The sequence below is a fragment of the Pyxicephalus adspersus genome, chromosome 1 (assembly GCF_032062135.1).
Source record: "Pyxicephalus adspersus chromosome 1, UCB_Pads_2.0, whole genome shotgun sequence".
In the NCBI taxonomy this organism is placed as follows: domain Eukaryota; kingdom Metazoa; phylum Chordata; class Amphibia; order Anura; family Pyxicephalidae; genus Pyxicephalus; species Pyxicephalus adspersus.
This window is the reverse complement of record NC_092858.1, coordinates 126758423-126777166: the sequence shown is the minus strand read 5'-3', so window position 1 is coordinate 126777166 and position 18744 is coordinate 126758423. Positions and strand designations below refer to the sequence as shown.

Below are 18744 nucleotides of genomic sequence, written 5' to 3'. Positions count from 1 at the left end.
GATTCAGGACAAAGAGTTAAATCTTTTGTAATAAGATCACTTTGTCTATATTTAGGTCATGTTAGATGAGGGTACTTAAAATTCTCACAATCGTACTTGTTCATCTGGCCTCTGATCAAGGTTGGCCAACTTTGTTTGGGTACCTAGTGATTCTGTTCTTTGTGTGTCTACACCTGGTGCAAAAACTTGGTCCCTTTTCTAAAACACACTACTAGTATTATGCTTGAGTGCAAAGTAGAACTAGTTCCACATCTAGTGTCCTGGCTTACCATACCTTGTTGAATACCTAATTTCCAAAGTACTTAGTGTCAGCCCTGCCTAGTTCATTTCTGATGGAATACACATCTTCTCCCCATTCCTTATCTCTATAATACCTTCTTGTGCACCAATAGAAAGCATGCAAAATTATCAACTCCCATGATTTCTTAGCTTTTTAGCCGACCAAAGGAAACACATAAGTTCATTGTTGGGATTTTATGTAAACTTTAAGTATTAAGCATTTAGGGTTTGATTAAGTGTATCAGGTAAATATGACATGGGTGATTTAACTGGTAGTGTTTCTCTGGAGAACAATAGATCCAATTCTTGTAGCATTTGTAAATGTATAACTAAGGTTTATTGACTGAAGAAGTACTTATTAAATTGTGAACCTGGTAATACATAGTATGACTGGGAAGAATAAATGACCATGTAGATGGAATGCATTGGGTCAAGGAATTTGGTGTTAAATCAACCAGCAGGGGTAAATATATCTTCTAGAAAAGACATATGGCAAAGATCATACACTGAGTAATCCCTACACTATGCACAACTCATGTTAAAGGGAATTGTCAACATATGGAATACATGTGACTTCCGAGTATACATAACAAGAACCTACTGTGAGTGTGTATTGTCTGTGTCCATTTTAACGCGTTGAAATAAAACTTGTACAATGTAACTAGGATCATCATCTTTCAAAACATCAAATAAGCATAAACAATTTTTCTTTTGCAAAAATTTTTTTTCCACCGAAATGATAGCATGTTAACCTCCTTGGCGGTATTCCCGAGTGTGGCTTGGGGTGAATTTTCCATACCAAAAGTGGTACCCTCGAGCCACACTTGGGGTGGAATTGCCAGGGAGTTTAAAACTTATACCTGGTTCCAACATTCCAGCGGCGTTGTTTAGCAGTGCCTGCAGCAATCTCCAGCGATGCCTGGCATCTTGTTCCACTAGCCATGCCGGCTGGGCATCTGCATAACGTGGTGATATCTGGCTGGCATCTGCATCCCTGTGGGAACGTTGGGGAGGTGAGGCCAGGGCCAGGCAACTTAGGCTGGAGTGCGGGACCCTTAGGCAGGTAGGACGGACTGGGTGGGAAATTTAAAGTAATGGGGATTTTTGAATGTACCGCTTTTAAATTGAAAAATCCTCATTAATCATACGGCCAGGGAGGTTAAAGGACAGTTATCGCTAAATATCCCTTCAAGCTATACAAAAATTGTCAATCATTTTATTATGGACTTTTTTTTATTTTAAACTTTATGTAAAAGGATTTTCAAAAAAAAATGTAGGCATACGAGAGAGGGTACAAAAATATTAAAATAAACGACAATACAACAAAACAATTGGAATCTCGAAAAGGAGAACAATAGAGGAACAATAAAGGAGAGATTTCCTGGGTCTGATAAATGAACATCAGTGAGTACGGTATGGGCATTGTTATCAGGCAGTAGTTAGAAGAGGTTGGGAATATACAAAGTACAGTAACAAAAACAGTGCAGGATTTGCTGCAATTCTGTGGAGTCAAGCATATGAATATTAAAGGTGTACCATTTTTGAAAGAATTTGGAGACAAGGTCATCTTTCTTATTTGTCTTTAACTGATCATTTTAAAATAATACCAGTAATAAGGAATTTGTTGAGTGTAGTGTGGAAGGATGTGGGTGAATCCACTGTAACTTTAATATTCTTTTAGCACCTAGGAAGCATAAGAAGATCCAGGTTTGGGTACCCCTACCAGCAGGAGGGTCTAGGAACCTTCCCAGCTGCCAAAAAGACAAAATACGGGGTCATGGGGGACATTGATTTTTGTAATTTAGAAAATAATTGGTTAGGATGGACAATAATTAATCTTAATTAAATAATCTCTTTTCCCAGCCTTAACAGCAATGTCAGGTGTTGTATGTCTCGCCACTTACTTTTGTTAATGTGACTAAAGCTGCGTACACACTTCCAATTTTTATCGTTGGAAATGAACGACGAACGACCGACGAACGACCGATTGGCCAAAAATCGTTCGTAAAAAAAGTAACCAACGATGCCGACGAACGAGGATAGTCGTTGGAAATGAACGACTGGACCGGCGGATCGGATTGGACGACGATCGTTGACCATCTATCGTGTGTAAGGTCGTTCAGTGATCGTCCATGGTCTGAGCATGCGCGGTGAACGAACGTTCGCTCACTTCCTGTGGTGCACATCACTTCCTTTATCGTTCAAACGATCGCATCTATCGTGTGTACAATATCTTTGAACGATCGTGTCGTTATCTGTAGGTACAGGATCGGTGCCATACGATCGTTCGCAGATATCGTGCAGGATCGTTCGTCGTTCGTTTACCAACGATAAAAATTGGAAGTGTGTACGTAGCTTAACTTTTATGACTGTATCATTTATCCCAAAATTATAACTTAGCTAAACATCATCATATCAAAGTTCATATGAAAAGTGCTGAGCAAGATTTACTGCAGCTTTTGTGATGTGTTTCTTTTTTCGGCTGGTGAGCCATATTTATGCACTGCAATGTGTTGTGATACTCCACAGAGCGCTGAAACACGCTGTGCTAAAATGCAACATGTTCTATTTTTTTCGTTCATGCTAGAGCAGTGTGTTGATGTGCACTGAAGTCCAAGAACCTAGGGCAACTTACCTTGATCCTGCATTGGGACTGCATTGAGCAACACTACCCAACACAGCCCAATGCTGCAGGTGTGAACAAGCCAAGTAAAATGGAACTTAGACACAAATGTGTGAATTGAAATCCCACATAGGTCAACTAAATACATTTTGGGGTTCACTAAGTTTTAGACATTTTAGGACGCGGAGTGGATGGAGACTCCACTGGCTTAAAAAACAATGGAAATAAACATTGTAGTCATAAATCAATAGAAGATTAACATTTGAGGTCACAAAATAAGGAATACAGAGCACTTCTGGAAAAAAATTCACATGGTTTTATGAGTTCTGCATTATGAGTAATGAAAAAATCATTCATGCCATGACTGTGCATTGATTTGCTATATTACTGTAAAATGTGTTACCTTTGTTCTAGCGGAAGATAAGGCATTTAAGCGTTGTCTCACAAAGCATTCCATTAGTATTCATATTTTACTGTATACCTGTTGTAAAATAAGGCATCCATCTATGAACACCATACCTAATAATAAATGTCTGGGATCAATACTCATCTTCTGACTTAGTGTATGGTTATGTTAAGTACACAATGCAAAGAACAGATGGTAAATGTACTCATGGTTTTAGTATTCCTCAACATTATTATGCACAGTTTAAGATCATTTTATGTTATATGTTCAAATGCCAGTTTAAAGATTATTCATGGAAACTCTTAAATTCAGCAATTCCCTCTTACGCTGCTCCCTTACTGTAAGTAAGAATAAAAGCTTAACTTCTCTTATCTGCTCCTGTTTGATCTATTTAGCATAGCCTTAAAGTGTTGTTATGTCTACCTATTGTGTTGATTCTGCCCAAAATCATGTACATTGATCATTTTCTGTGCTCTCTGTCCTTTTTGCAATCTTTTCTTTTACATTGTTTGCACGTGGACTACAAAACATCTTCCTATATGTAATGGATATAAGTAAGGGGAATGGAAAAAATTTTGGTGTTGGATCAAAACCAAAAAAAATGTGACTGGATTCTGAAATTCCAAGTGCAGATTCAGTTTTCAAGGTTTAAAATGATTATTTTTGGTGAAATACCACTAAAAATGGTTCCCTTAGGCAACTTTAAACAGCAGTCTGAATACATTTTGTTCTGTTCACTGCTTTATATGTGCTGAGACAGAAAGAGACCCTGATTGGAACTGTCTGACCACTAGTAATAGACAAGAGAACAGAGGTAGAAGTAATTGTGGAAGAGGGGGACAACAGGGGGCTACAGTGTCACCCTAGGACAGGAAATGTGTAACTGCCAGAATTACAATGCTACCACTAAGATCTAATATGTTGCAATAAATAACATTTTTGTTTTGATATTTATTTTGTACAGAAAATCAAACGTGTTTATTGACAAAAATAGCTGTGAAATGATTATTATCAACTTCGTAATTTTTTATAACAAGTTAAGAGTTAAAAAAAAGGATTTTGGTATTTTACTACCATAACCTATGGTAACAATGTAGTCATGCTATGTTGTTTTGTCATGGGCTCAAACAGTTATGTAAAACCTCCAATAAAGAAAAGTTAGAAATGTTGGAAATTAGGAATGTTCCCTTATAATTTATATTATAATCCTGACAAAGTATCTATAGGGGCTGAAAGGGGTTATACAACATACCCTAAAACTACATATTAAGTCCCACTTTCCATGCAGCAACTGGGATAGTGAATACTCATTTATTTCTGAGAACACAGTGGGCAATATAGCAAGTTCCCTGAAGTCAAGGTTCTTGAGTATGGCAGATGGTTGACTTGGCTGTGTTCTGTACTTGTCCTAGTAAGTTTAGTAATATAATTCCTAAAATCATTGACCAACCAGAGGATACCCTAGAAAAGGGTTCCAGAAATACACATACTGTATACTTCCAGGAGTAACCTCCCTGAGGATTACATAGAAACATTAGGACCTCAAATATTGTATAGGTATGTAGCACACAGTGAGTAGGTGCTTCTTGTAGGGCCATTATTATTAATAGTATTATTATTATTAATAATAATAAACAAGATTTATATAAAGCCAACATATTACGCAGCGTTGTACATTAAATAGGGGTGCAAATGACAGACAAATACAAGACGTATACCTACAGTAGTTACCGTGTTTCCCCGATGATAAGCCATCCCCATCAAATAAGAGAGTGATCAGAAGGGGACAATGAATGGCACATGAGTGATCATGAGTGATTTTCAACAATAAATGTGTACTGTAGTCTTCTTCATGGAAAAAAGGACATCCCCCTGAAAATAAGACCTAGGGCATATTTTGGCATTTCAAAAAATATAAGACAGTGCCTTATCATAGGGGAAACAGGGTACCAGTGTTGCTAATTGTAATCACTTATACCTAGGCTCATAAAGGTATCCAGATCTGGCACAAAAGAAAAAGTTATTATACTAAAATGGCAACAACACAGGACAAAAAAACTGTACCTGCAGATATCCAATCTTGTAATGTACAGTAATCACATATAGGTTGTCTGCCAGGTATACATATGTCATAAAATTCTTTATTAGGAGTTTAGAAACCATTGATGGAGTAGCCATTTAAGTCAATTCAAATATCAGTCCCATGGCTTACAGTTCAGTACATGTGTAAGATCCTGGGAATAATATTCAACATCTGGCTACAATGATCCGTCTACTGGAATCACAAAAAATTCCTGTAAAAAAAGCCCAAGTATTCTCCTGTGATGAGAGTCTATTGTACTCTCCATGCCTCTCAGGCGATGGCGAGGAATGTATGACCTATACAATCACTTGGGCTGGAAAAAAGATTTGTAGATGAGCTGTTCAAATGTTATTAGCATGGAGCAATATTAAAAAGGAAATGCCAGAAGATTTGAGCTGACTACAAAAAAAGTTAAATCTTATTGATTGCCAGCAATTGCATTTTCACATCATTATTGCTATTTGCATCTTCTAATAGAATTAGCTGAAGTTTTGTATCAATGCAAATTGATTTGTTTTAGTTTAGAATAGATTCGAGAAGAGTGCCTTTGTTAGATTTATATTGCTGTTTGTGTCCTGATGTGGAAATTCAACTACCTGATTGTCTTGGTAATCCTTGTCACTGAGGCTGGAAGTAAGTGTAAATCTATAATTATAGATTTGTCACCAGAGCAAGAGTAAATCATTCAACGCAAATATTTTTAGGACAACTGTCTCAAAAGAGGAGACATGAGATTTCTTCCCATATCCTATTGCCTTTCTAGACCAGTAAGTGAATAAAAAAAAATTCTCAGCAGGAAAGAAACTTGTCACCCATAAAAAAAGTTTGACCATACTTAAAGTAATAACAAAATTATACTTTTACATTTATATTTCCATTTCCTTTCTTTTAGCCCTAGAACATCTGGTATTCAGTCTACTTACTGGAGCCCTAAAGTACACTGGGACTGATATACTTATGAATGTAGACTGTTTACATCCCAAGGTAAATTATCACTTTGCAAGGAATCATTCTTTTAGCTTAAAGTCCCTTCACTTTGCAAAAAATACCAAATCATATGCAAGGAGATTCTTTTAAAAGATGGAGTGCTTTATCTCATTTACTAAGCTAAGTGATATATCACTTTCATGGGAATAATTCAGTTTGCTATATGAACAGCTTTTATCATTATTATTATTTTTCAACCCCAGTGTATCTATGATCACCTTTGTACCTTATTCACCACTAGTTTGTTATTGAATGTACAATTGCTATTTATGGTTTAGTTTGTGGCGAGTTCTTGTGGAGGGTATCTTTCCACGATTCTGTATGAATGTGTCTTTATATTTAAAGTACACATACACCCAATCCCGGACTTTAAAATGCATTTTAATTATCTTTTCATTTGCAGTTTGTAATGCCTGGTGGTCTTGCCATTAACATCTTTGTTAAAATACTCCCTGTTATAAGGTGACAAATTTTTGTCTCCTAATTGTGCTCCGGCATTGTCACGCGTTCAGGTGGGGACTACCAGTGGCTGCTACCACACATCAGTGGAACACTGTTGTCACCATCAAGAAACTTGACATCATTGCTGGAGTTCCTGCAGCAATAGATAAAGAAAATGTTTTGCTGTTATAGATTTTGTATTAAAGGGTTTTCAACTGTTTTGATAGCATGTTAAGTGTTGTTGAGTTTGGCGTTACATCTACTTTAAAATAGGAAATAAGCATTATTCAGAATGCAAGCAAATTTAGCAAATGAACATCTGTCCTTGCTTTCTGATGATGTGTAATGTTTCTTCCCCACAGGAATATGAGAGTCCTCAGCCCTCCCTCACTACTTCCATTGGGCAGGAGGCGGTGTTGTGCTGATCAGTTAAATTCTTCCCAAATTTTCTCCCTGGCTCGCAGTGGCTGCTGCTCTTGTGTGAATTACTTCTAGAGCACAGCACTTATTTTTTTTTTCTTCCCCTTAAACTTCTCTCCCTTCAACAAAATATCAAAAGTGATCAGGAACAAGAAGTAAGGGAGCACAATAAACACCGGCCTGGGTGAAATTTTTGTTATTTCCTACAGACAAGACTACAATTTCTATTAATCCATACTCATCCCTTCCACAAACAAAGGACCAAGCAGAAGTTGAAAATGAGGGAGAAGACAAGGAGTGTTTGAAAATCCAGATGTTAGAAGAGTACAGCTGACTCCATCAAAAGATAGAAATGGATGTATAATTGGTAGCAGAAGACAAGGTAATCAATCGCACCCTTGTATATCTTTTTAACATTCACGCAAGCAGTCATTCTTTTCAATGTCAGCACGGTAAAAGTTTTCTTTTCAAACTTTCCAACTTTTTTTTGGCTTACTTTAAACACACATTCAGAAAGTACTAGAAGAAATGCAATGCATATAAGCTGTGCAGAATTAGGATGCAAAATGAATTATTTGTTTAAAATGTGAATTTGTAACCTATTCTGCAAGTCGGTGGTATTTAAAACATTTAAAAGACTAAAAATACAAACATGTGGTTAATATGGTTGCTTTAAAAAAAAGTTCAGTGGGAAGGTACATTAACCTGTAATTTTGTTCAAAACCCCTTGAATGAATGATCCTTTTTACAGGAATGGTGTGCCTTTTGGTTTGCTTTTAAATTTATGTTTACATCTTTACTGTTTTTTCCTTTACTTCAGCAGCTGAAGTTTACTTTTCTTGCAATGTGTTGCTTAGAGAACCCTTTAACCCTTTCTGTAATGTAGTGCCGCTCCTACCCACAATTAGTTGGCATTCCTCCAGCCTTCAAGAGAACTGCACATGTAGCAAACATACTTTTTTATATTAGGCCATATTGATACAGCTGACCATTCAGGAAAAAGGGGAAAACATTGCAGCATTTGTTCAAACAGCCAAAGAGCAGAGACTATGAAAAAGATTTCAGGAAGCCAAATGTTCTCTGCGGAGAGACAGAAGCTAAAGAGGTTGGGGGAGGGTTGAGACTGATATGACTCAGAATTATATTCATCCAGGTTGTAGAAGCAAGAAACTGTCAAAGTTAAATGTAAAGTTTTAGGTGCTATAAATTATCCAGCGGCATGCAAATAAAAGCATTAGACTTGTAACATGTTGCCAACCTCATGATATAGACTAGAAAATGATACACCGAAAGTTGACATATAAAATTAAAAATACAACTTTTTATTTTATGTTATAAAATATTTGAAGACCCACAATGTTTACATATACAAATACTAAATGAAACAATTCAGTTATGAAGCTTGTACTGCAATGTTAGTCAAATACATTTTAAATATAAAGAGCTAATAGAAGTTTCAGCTTTGGGATATTAGAGTAGAAAACAGAACCAGATTATCATTGGATACCTTTGCATTACCTAGTACACGGGGGATGGGTTTTAGGAAAGAAGTTTGCAGGTATACAGCACTTTCCTGCTATAATACCAGCCACACAGACTGTAAAGAATGAATATATAAAGTAGTCGGATTTAAAAAAAAAAAAAAAATCAAAATGGTGGCCTCCTGTAACAGAACAAGCATTTTCATCTCCCCAGTGGCCCATATGATTCCCTTCCCTTCCTTCCTATATCAGTGTCAGCACTGTTAAGTGTTTAACACATCCTCACACCTTCCTGGACCCCTATGTCACTGTAGGACTTAGCAATAATGTAGAAGTCAGAGGAACCAACCATGTCAAGCAGTGTATGACACCAGCATCTGACACTCCAGAATTGTCCACCTGATTGGGTCTTTTTAAACCCAATAGTGCCTTTTCTACCTTTGCTATTCTTTTTTACTAATTGAAATAACAAATTAAATAAATGAATGGTTGGGAGAAAGGTTTTGTGTTGTTTACTAGTGGTCTTTAAATCATGGCAGAACAGAGGTATTTGGTTTAAAAGAGGGACAGTCTTTCTAAATGAAGGTCATTTGGGTGTTATACTAAAAAACAAAGGGCTTGATTTAATAAAACTTTCCATGCTTGGATAGGATACACTTTCAACAGTGAAGCTGTGTGATCCAGCAAACCTTGAATGGATTTTTTTAAAAGTAATTTGGTATTAGTTAGCAAATATTTTTAATCCTGGACCAGATTCATTCCAGGTTTGCTTGATCACCCAGCTTCACTGATGAAAGCGTATCCTCTCCAGCCTTAGAGACCTTTTATAAATCAGGCCCAAAGTCATAGGTGGTGAGAGAACCTATATGATCATCACCAGGATACATTAGCACATAGAATAAGAACAGAATAGTAAAATTTGTCCCTGTGGTCCCAGGGATGGATAGGGGTGGCCTAACAGCCTGTGTTTATAACAGACAGTATGTAAACAGTGGCAGATGTAGTCAACAGTGGACCCCATGCAGAACTGACTTGGGCCCCCTTGCTGAACAATGAACTTGTTGGCTGAGGAGGGTCAGCGGTCCTTGTGCAGCAGCCAACTTTACATTTCCCTCAGTCCATGCCTATATCCAAGGTTCTTCTGCACTTCTCCACACACATCACTGTAAATATTTATACCAGGTTTGTAGTTGATGTTCGGATACAAAGAGCTCCAAACTATTAAAAAGCACTATTGGCATAGCTTGGACACCAGGTTTTCTTTTGTACAGCACTTGGACTTGGGTTCTAAATATGCAATAGTCATTATGATGAAAGTATAAAGGTCATAGAGTGGGCTGCTGCACCTGGGCCTATGGTTTGGTTGCTTTCCCACTCCAAAACCTTTATGAAGATTGGAGAACCACTATGCATAATTTCTGAACAGGCTCAGGCTTTTTCTGGTCCTTTTCAGTGAAATCGAGTCATACATATTATTCATATAATGAGACAGGGAAAAAATTACAGTACTATGTGCCATAGGTAAGACATTATGGTACAAGCTGAACTATATGCTGCAAGCCTTCTGGTACCAAACATTCTGTAAAGGTTGTGTGTTCAATGCGAAGAAGATGCACAAATTATCAGCATCAGCAAACAGAACTATTTCTCAGATTATATCCCCTTGAGCATATTTGTTGCTGAAATACTGAAAACAAAAGAAGAGAGGTTGGTGGGAACCAAGACTACTATTTCAGTCTACCCATTTCCTAGTATTAGCTACCATCTGGCCCAGTATGATGTCAATGTCACTAACTTATCCTCCTATTCTTGTTGTCCCAGACATAGATTAGTGTATTGTACTGTCTAATCAGTATAAATCTCTGCCAACTGACAGCTAGCATGCAGGCCAACTGGCATCTACCCACCACCAGCTCCCATGTCGTATAGTGTACAGCTATCAGCATTTCATTTTTAAATGTTTACTCTCTATATTTTACATCTTTCATAAGATTGTATACCATATATCTCATTCAGTATTATATCACAATTATCTCTGGGTCATCTCTACGTGAATAGGTAAGATTGAAACAGTTAGGTTTGGAGTCCCACTCACTTATTCACAGCATACACAAACCAATCAAAATCTCCTAAGCCTGCGGAGAAATAAACATATGCAGCACATCTTGTAGATATGTGCACATTTCCCCATGTATTATGCTTTTAAACACCCTTAAATTACAGAATAATACCTGCTGACTTTCCAGAAAATCCTTTAAGGACTGACAACACACTTATTAATATTTTCAGCCCTGTCAAGTATCTTTTTCTCAAAACTCCCACACTCAGGTCTCGGAGATAAAAACTAGAAGGATTTAAAGGCCTCCTTGAGATAACAGAGGTCTGCAGAGAAAACACAGGACAGTTCCACATATAAAGATGAACAGTTATCAAATAAATGTAACAAAATGCTTTCAATAGTATATTTAATAGATCAATTGTACCAATTCAGATACAATAATTGTTAGGTCTTAAATACACTTTATTGGAAGGAGTTTATGATGTCACGGCTGTATCCCTAGAGCAACACATGTTAAATTGTGTATACTTCTATCTAAGCCAAAGCTTCCCTCCCCACTCTAAATAAACTTACTATATCCTATTTTAAGAAGGAAAAGGTATATAATGTCCCCTGACTCAATCTCCACTGAGACTGTCCATTTGAACAACAAATTCTTTACTTTTACTTATTTCACTTACTGCACTCCCACTGTGGTATCTTAAGGGCTATAATGTTGTCTCCCTCATCTCTGCTGTTGACTTTCAGTGTTTGAATAAATGACTAGTTATACTTCACACTTGGGTCCTATGTTTGCTCTGTTCTGCATGTCACATACGCTCACCATGTCCTTGTCATCTTTGTATTTGCAGCCTGTCTCTGCAGCTTTTCCTACCGTCTCCCGGTGGCTGTCCCCCATTGTTCCTTGTTGATAAAAACTTTTCCATGCACAGAACGATGCTGAGCTCACATTCACCAATTTCTTTATATTGCTTAGCATTATCTATAGCTTTGTTAGTCACTGTCCACAGGCTATAAAATATCCACCAGGGTTCAAAGAATGTTCATTGTTCGGCATAAAGCAATCACTTAAGTTCCAAATAATCCATTTAGTGTTTCATTAATTCCTTTCCAAATTTAACGACTGCATAAAATCCTATATAGGCTCATTAACCTGGACATTTACGTATACTTTTATCTAAACTAAGAAAATTGTACAATCTGATTAGAATGTGTGTGGCCAGCTTAATGCACAGTTATCTTGGATTGTTCTTTTTTTGCTAAAGTAAAGCTGCGTACACACTTCCAATTTTTATCGTTGGAAATGAACGACGAACGAACGACGAACGATCGATTGGTCAAAAATCGTTCGTAAAGCCTGTCTCTGCAGCTTTTCCTACCGTCTCCCGGTGGCTGTCCCCCATTGTTCCTTGTTGATAAAAACTTTTCCATGCACAGAACGATGCTGAGATCACATTCACCAATTTCTTTATATTGCTTAGCATTATCTATAGCTTTGTTAGTCACTGTCCACAGGCTATAAAATATCCACAAGGGTTCAAAGAATGTTCATTGTTCGGCATAAAGCAATCACTTAAGTTCCAAATAATCCATTTAGTGTTTCATGAATTCCTTTCCAAATTTAACGACTGCATAAAATCCTATATAGGCTCATTCACCTGGACATTTACGTATACTTTTATCTAAACTAAGAAAATTGTACAATCTGATTAGAATGTGTGTGGCCAGCTTAATGCACAGTTCTCTTGGATTGTTCTTTTTTTGATAAAGTAAGACATAATGTACAGTCTATTTTTTCAAACTATGATTGCCGGGTTAAATTCAGCCTGGCAACAATTACATGTTGATAATGCTGCTTGTGCAAATTGCAGGTCAGTAATGCACTAAATCCCCTATCACCCTATCAAAATGCCCCAAATAACTATGTGACTAGTTGGTGCACAAAAGGGGTTCTCCTATTGGCTAGCTGTTTTAATGACCATACATACCTTGTGGTCTACAAGAAAATGACTGCAAGGTCAGCAAGACTTCCTGCAAAAAGTATGGGGACCCTTTGTCTATCATTAAACGTGTTATTTACAGAGTGGAAATCTTAAAATTCATCACTAATTTTTCATTCCTCATTGGAGGGCTCATACCAAAGTTTCAACTAGAAGCACAGTCTTAAAGCAGGGTGCATCTGCTGTGATGAACGTTAATCTCAACCCATTATAATATTCCTTTAATGTGTATGTCTAACCAATTTTGTTTTCTTATTATTTGATAGAATGGGAAAATGTCAGAAACCTCTGTAATGATTTTACTTTTATGTTGGTCTCTATTAGAGATTTAGCCTAACTTCTTGTCCTTTTGTTAACATACTACAGAGAACGTTTGGGGCTACTTATCACGAGCAATACAGACAGAACTAAACACGCTTCTCTTTAGTGAAGGGAGGGAGCTGAATTTCCCCAGTAGGAACATATACAGTTTTGGCTATATGTCTCCATGATTGAAGTGATCACATGGGATAGGTTCAGCAATGCTAAGAATGGTGGCTGTATGCAATGTATTGTAAGCTGTAGCTATCAGTCAAACTGCTGTTTAATAATAATAAAATAATAAATACTTTGACTACATATAGGATTTTAACATTTTAGACTGAAATTAGGTTTTTAGTACAATTATAATAATGAATTTATGTGATTTCATATTGAATTCATGCCTACTCCCCTTTGTTTTACTATCCCCTGTGTTTTACAATTACAAACTAAACACTTTATATTTTTTAATTTATGTTGCAGCAATTTCCTAAATGAACTGGACGGTAATGTTTCGTCTGGCTACCTTGCTGGCCGTGTGGATAATTTGTGCTTCAGATAAATCTCAGGGGATCAATACGGATACCAGAGCTTTTCGTACAAGAACAATACCTAATCAGAGAAAATATCTGAATTCACCTAAAAATCAAAGTAATTATGTAAATAAAGACTTAAATAAGAGGAACTTGTCACAAATAATGCTGAGTGATGAGGGTCAACCTCGTAATAAAAAGGTTAACCCACAGCAAAGGCCTGTAATTAGACAAGCACAGACTAGAATGTTGAAGGACGATAGTGCAACTTCTTCACGTTCTAGAACTGCACGATTTCAATCAGCTTCAAATTCCCCAAATATATTAGCTAGTTTTGCTGGAAAAAACAGAGTCTGGGTTATCTCTGCTCCACATGATTCTGATGGCTATTATCGCCTGATGATGAGCCTTCTTAAAAACGATGTGTATTGTGAACTTGCTGAAAGACATATTCAACAGATTGTCATGTTCCATCAAGAAGGAGAAGAAGGAGGAAAAATCAGACGCATTACAAATGAAGGAAACATCTTAGAACAGCCACTGGATCCATCAGTTGTACCCAAAATGATGACTTCTTTAAAACTGGAAAAAGGAAAATTTGGCATGGTTCTTCTTAAAAAGACTTTACAGGTTGAGGAAAGGTACCCTTATCCTGTGCGTCTTGAAGCTATGTATGAAATTGTCGACCAAAGTCCTATAAGAAAAATAGAAAAACTTAGGCAAAAAGGTTTTGTACAAAAATGTAAAGCAGCTGGAGTTGAGGGACAGGTCTCCGAAGGAGATAGTAGTATCAGTGGAAGCAGTGGAGGTGCTGGTGGAAGTAGCAGTACTAGTAGTACAAGAGTTGTGAAACCTACTCAAGCTACTGTGCAGATAACATATAAAAAGGAAGAACCAAAGAGAAATCTAGTTCCCACCAGGTCTCCTAGGGTCAAAATTACTAGAAAACCTCTTATAATACAGCCAACACCTACAACTAAAGCCACAACCTTACCACCTCCAACAAAAGCAACTACACGCATTTTAACTACAACAACAAGGCCACCCACAACACCTCCTACAACAATCCCTCCCACAACTCAGAAACCATGGACTACTAAACTCTATACCACTCCTGAGACTTACAGATTTCACGGCCAAGCTGAAGTAACAACAAGAGATCCAGAAACAGCAGGACATTACTTTCCTGTGAGAACAGATAAACACAGAGATAGACAGCATGTGCAGACAGGAAAGCACTTTGCTACTACAAGCAAAACAAGCAAACCAATGGTCCATGAGTCCCACACAGATGCTCCCGTTATTACAACAACCACAACAGAGCATGATACAAAAGAAAACACAGGGCGGTTTGGGGATAACCGCACAGATAGAAAGGACCATAGTTCTCATGATATCACACCAAGTCAAAAAAAACCTTCAAAAACCAAGCCGCCTAAAAAGAAAGGGGTGGAGAAAATTTTAAATAATGAATATGAAGACAAATTTGACCTTGGTAAACCCACAACACCTCAGGTAGAGGAGGTCATTGAGGAAGCAAACATTCCACCAAAGAAAGGATAGGAAGAGAGGAAGGAGGAAAAGCCTGAGAAAGCTGAAAAGAAAAAGAAAGAAAAAAAAGTTGAAAAAGCAGAGAAACCCCCCAAGAAGGATAAACCAGTGAAAAAAGATAAAACAGATAAAAAGATCAAAACAGAAAAGGATCGAAATAAGAAGAACAAAAAGGTTGTCAAATCAGAGGATGATATTTTTACAAAGCCAGTAAAGAAAATATATACAGAAACTCAACGAAGGTCGTTGCCAGCATTCCTGGAAAATTTTGAAGGAAAACGAAGACTATTGGTTAGTGTTTTTTTTTTTCTATTTACTATTTACTTTTTTTTTTCTATTTACTTTTTTTTTTTCTATTTACTTTTTTTTACTTTCTATTTACAAAGCGTAAAACATTTTTTATTACTATGTAATAAGGGGTACTGCATCAACTAAAGTAGTTCATAAGGTTGGCCATATATATATATATATATATATATATATATATATGCCATTACATCGTTATATAATCAGTAACAACTGGTCATTGAAAGCATTAACAAAGCACCATTTTCAAGTATCAGAGTTCATTTTTTGTTTCTTTAAAGCTGATGGGTAATAAATCAGCCTTTCCTGGTTCCCTTTTACCCCAGTTCCCCAATTAGGCATGCTAATGACATTTTAAAATAAAATCTTTCTAAGTCCAATATTTCCTATTTAATTTATTGAGGCCACTGTTTGAATCTCTAAGCAATACAGGCAGATCATGGCTGGTGGGAATGGAGAACACGGTGTTGTACATAGTTTCCTTTAAACATCACCCCACCCTCTGCCTTAGTACTCCCAAAAGTTTTTAGCCTTGATGCGTACTGTGGGCTGTTTTTTAGGAAGGGTTATGCAATTTTAGTACAGGATGGAGCCTGTGCCGCTATGCAGGTAAGACTGGAGTTCAGCTTTCACCTTGTTTAAAAAAAAAATCTGTAAAATTCTTTTTTAGAAACAACCTGGTAAAAAACAGATTAAGTTTGGGTCTTTATAATGTTAACAGGGATACTGATTGATTTGTAACAGACCTGAAACACCTATGGGCACACAGAAGGAAAAAGATCTGCTCCATGGCTCACAATTAGTGTGGCCATATCAAACCTTATACTGAAATGTGCAAAAAAACAAACAAATTTAAACCCAAACAAAAATACTATACAATGCAGCTTACTGGGCCTTAGATGTAGTGGTTATATTAGTTTACATATTAGGAAATATATGAAATATGTGGAACATGCAGTCAGGAGAGTATAGGGCTGGGGGATATGTAATTGTACAGCACAGTTTTCATGGTGCAGTGCTCAGGAGAAAAGGTTTGTTTTGATGGTCAGTGAGCTCATTTCTGTTCAATGTTTTTATTAAATAGTAAAAAAAATTGAGGCATACATCATAGAAAGTTTTACTAAATGCGGTATTACTTTTCCTTTTCAGACAGTATATATATATATATATATATATATATATATATATATAGTTTTAATAATAAACTTAAACCAACTGAACCAACTGAAACTAAATTTCAGCCTAGTTTCGTATAAAGGTTTCTATAGTACCAACTCCCATTAAGCATGTAAAAGTTTTGAAGAGAGTTTTAAAAGTTTGAAGGAAAAAGTATTGTATACAAGAGCGATATAGCCAGGTATGTATGGATCTGACTGACATCTGCATTCAAAGCTTTTCAAGGTGTGTAGATGGGTGTGTTGTTTTAGGACAGAGGAAACATAGTGGTGTAGATGAAAATAGCAGAACCTTTCCTAAGGTGGTGGCTCACGAGTGGTTTTGAATTAATGAAGGGGAAAATATTTTAAAATAGGCAAAGTTAATAGAGAATAAACATTACTAAACCCTTTATTTATCCACCAGTGGAAGCTCAGTGTTCAGGATCAGCAAGTAGAAGAAGGTTTGATGAAAGGTTGATTGAGTTCTAAACACTTGGTGAGTGAATTAGAAATGGGCCTAATGTTTGGGGTCTAGTTAGGTGTGGTCCAGATGAGAGTTAGAGGAGCCGAAGTCAGAGTTGTGCCCAAGAGGACACATGGGGGGTTTTATTAGTGGTGGTAGTCTACTACCTTTGCTTGATATTAGTTTACTGATAGTAAACTATTAGCTAAATAATAATTCACAATGTTGGGATTCCCTATCCTTCAGAGAATTTATCTTGGCAAAATGTTGATTTGATAATTCTAGGATGTGTGTATCCTCAGGTAAATCATCATGTTTTGTAAAATTCTAAGAATATGGCTTGGAACAACTTTGGAAGGGTTTAGAAAAATACAGAATTTACGGGAAATATGTCATTTTTATGCCATTCAGTCTACCTATCCAGGAAATCAAAACATGTTTAGATGGGAGGTTATTTTATGGTTTAAAGCAGGGAAGATAGCTGCATATGAAGTATCATACATGGGTGTCAGATATATTGCCAGGTAGAGTACTGTGGGGTAGCAGTAAAAGAAAAATAGTTACAGGGGTTAGTGGTGATCTGTTAGAATGTGAATGCATTCATGGTTACAGATTGAATCTCTATGGCTTTAAAGCCAGAAATATTATTGAACTGTTTGACTGTTTGTTTGAACAGTCAGAAACATGTCCTTGGAAAAAAGAATGAATTTATTTGTAACATTAACAATTTGTATGGCAAAGAATGGTGGGGGTGAGGGCCATCCCTGTTATGTACCTCTCTGTAGAACAAACATGGATAATTCATGATAACAATATTTCACTTCAGCATGAGGTTTAGAAAATAACATGATCCATGTCTGATTTCACCACTTCTAAAATAGGATGTAAAGACTTAAAATATATCACACCTGCCTGCTCCTTGTGAATTAGTTCACATAAAAAATAATTCAGTTTTGATGGTGAACAGTGCTTCTTATAGGGTAATGGTCAGTTCTTAGTGTGTTCATTCATTGGTGGTTAGTATTTGGATTGCCCCAAAACGCTGGTGAACGGTCCTCAGTGTGTTGTCTTACATTGTCTGTGTCACCACTTACATTGGTGGTGATCAGAGTGTTGTCCTTTATTGACAGCCAGGGCCTAGCGTGCAAAGATTTGGGAAAAATGGGGAAAGATTTAAACCCTTATCATTTTTTTCTGTCTGTGTTTCACTGGTGTAATTTTCCTTCACCTACAGCATAACTTTTGAGAAGCAGCAGGAAATGAGAGGAAATCTCTTTAAAAGGGAATTCCCAGTTTTGACAACTTTTGTCACTTAAACATTTGCCCCTATTAGAAACCTACTCTCACTTTCAACAATAATCATGTAAAACCTATAATTAATAAACTTTCCATATTCTCACAGGTATCCTTTCACCAGTAAACAGCCATGAACACTTCTGAGATCTTCAGGAACTGTTAAAACATGTGGTTATATTTTAGAATATATGTATAGTTTTCATTTATTTATTTTTAAGTAACAGTGTTGATGATTAATTATAGTCAGTTTGGTGTTTGACGCTGGCACTGTTAATTTATGTTTTTAATATTAATATCTTTCTTTATTACTCTGTCAGGGACAGCTCCACTAATATTAGTGCCAAAATCCAAATCTCTCT

The 18744-nt window shown here is 36.6% G+C and overlaps 1 protein-coding gene across 1 annotated transcript in view; it reads left to right on the top strand.

The window, feature by feature from the left end:
• Positions 1-7229: 7229 nt before the first annotated feature.
• Positions 7230-18744, top strand: part of CCDC80 (coiled-coil domain containing 80) — a 76516-nt gene continuing 65001 nt past the window's right edge. Inside the window, exons 1-2 of the mRNA XM_072426787.1 lie at positions 7230-7621; positions 13563-15454. Of these exons, the coding sequence (XP_072282888.1) occupies positions 13574-15175 (1602 nt within the window). The 5' untranslated portion in view covers positions 7230-7621; positions 13563-13573 and the 3' untranslated portion in view covers positions 15176-15454. The remainder of the gene's footprint in view (positions 7622-13562; positions 15455-18744) is intronic.